Source organism: Echinops telfairi, unplaced genomic scaffold, assembly GCF_000313985.2.
Source record: "Echinops telfairi isolate 266 unplaced genomic scaffold, ASM31398v2 ScPeMD7_23;HRSCAF=83, whole genome shotgun sequence".
NCBI classification, from domain to species: domain Eukaryota; kingdom Metazoa; phylum Chordata; class Mammalia; order Afrosoricida; family Tenrecidae; genus Echinops; species Echinops telfairi.
This window is the reverse complement of record NW_022103920.1, coordinates 113,611-114,998: the sequence shown is the minus strand read 5'-3', so window position 1 is coordinate 114,998 and position 1,388 is coordinate 113,611. Positions and strand designations below refer to the sequence as shown.

General features: G+C 62.3%; 1 protein-coding gene across 1 annotated transcript in view; it reads left to right on the top strand.

Moving 5' to 3' along the window:
• The window catches only part of LOC101658411 (SCO-spondin), a 25,263-nt gene that overhangs the window by 19,821 nt on the left and 4,054 nt on the right, over positions 1-1,388 (top strand). Inside the window, 4 exon segments of the mRNA XM_045288901.1 lie at positions 161-283; positions 402-531; positions 702-827; positions 1,144-1,208. Of these exon segments, the coding sequence (XP_045144836.1) occupies positions 161-283; positions 402-531; positions 702-827; positions 1,144-1,208 (444 nt within the window).

Sequence of the window (1,388 nt, the reverse complement as noted above, 5' to 3'; positions counted from 1 at the left end):
CCACCCAACCTGGTGCCATGTCCCTGACTATGTGCCGCCTCCCCCCACCCAACCTGGTGCTGTGTCCCTGACTATGTGCTGCCTCCCCCCACCCAACCTGGTGCTGTGTCCCCTGACTATGTGCCGCCTCCCCCCACCCAACCTGGTGCTGTGTCCTCAGACTGTGGGTGGGGGCTTGTGCACTTGAGTGCTGAGTTGTGCCAGAAGAGGCTAGTGCCCCCATGCCCAACCTCCTGCCTAGACCCAGAGGCCAACAGAAGCTGCAGTGGGCACTGTCTTGAGGGTGAGGCAGGCCCCGAAGAGGGTGCCCCAGACAGAGCCCCAGAGGAGCATGGGAAGCTAGTGAGCCTGGTCTCCTCCCCTCCTCCCCTAGAACTGAATGTTCCCCTCCCTCCCCCCAGGATGCTACTGCCCACCAGGGCTGCTCCTGCACAGCTCCAGCTGCCTGCCCCTCTCCCAGTGCCCCTGCCTGGTGAGCGAGGAGCTGAAGCCCCCTGGGGAGCCCTTTCTAATGGACAACTGCAGCTGGTGGTGAGTCCACACCCAGCTGTGGAGAACACCCCCCCCGCCCCCATGTCCCCCATGTCCCCTCCCACACGCACCTTGCACCCCTGCTCCCCAAGCATTCATGTTTCTGTAGCAAAGGCAGGCTGGGGTCCTGGGTGGAGCCCAGCCTGAGCTCACCCCCACCCCACCCACAGTGTCTGTGAGCAGGCTGCTGTGCGATGTGAACCTGTGGGCTGCCCTGTGCCCTGCGGCTGGTCAGCCTGGTCCCCCTGGGGCCCCTGTGACCATTCTTGTGGCTCCAGAGTGAGGGCCAGGTTCAGGTATGTGTGTGGGACAGGGAGGTCAAGAGGGTGGGGCAAGGCTGAGGAAGAAGCCAGGGGGTGCAGGGGGCGGCCAGGGGGGCAAGTCTGGGGGGGGGGAGCAAGAGTGGCAGGAGTGCAGAGGGACAGAAGAGGTAGGACCTCACTGCCCATGTGGACCCTCTGCCCCCAGGTCTCCTTCCAACCGTCCAGCTGTCAGGGGGTACAGGGGGGCAGCCAGGGGGGCAAGTCTGGGGGTGGGGGAGCAAGAGTGGCAGGAGTGTAGAGGGACAGAAGAGGTAGGACCTCACTGCCCATGTGGACCCTCTGCCCCCAGGTCTCCTTCCAACTGTCCAGCTGTCAAGAGAGGGACCCTATGCGAACAGGGGACAGGCAAAAGCTGTAAATGGAAGTAGTACATTCGAGATCGGGCCAAAGCAGGACCTGAAGGGACAAGTAAGCTGCATGAAGAAGTGGCCCAAATGCCCACAGTCTCCACTCCTGTCACATTACTTTATTTCTCCCAGTCTGCACCTATGGCCTCCCGGGGAGTTCCTTACCATACTTTAACTGAAGACCAAA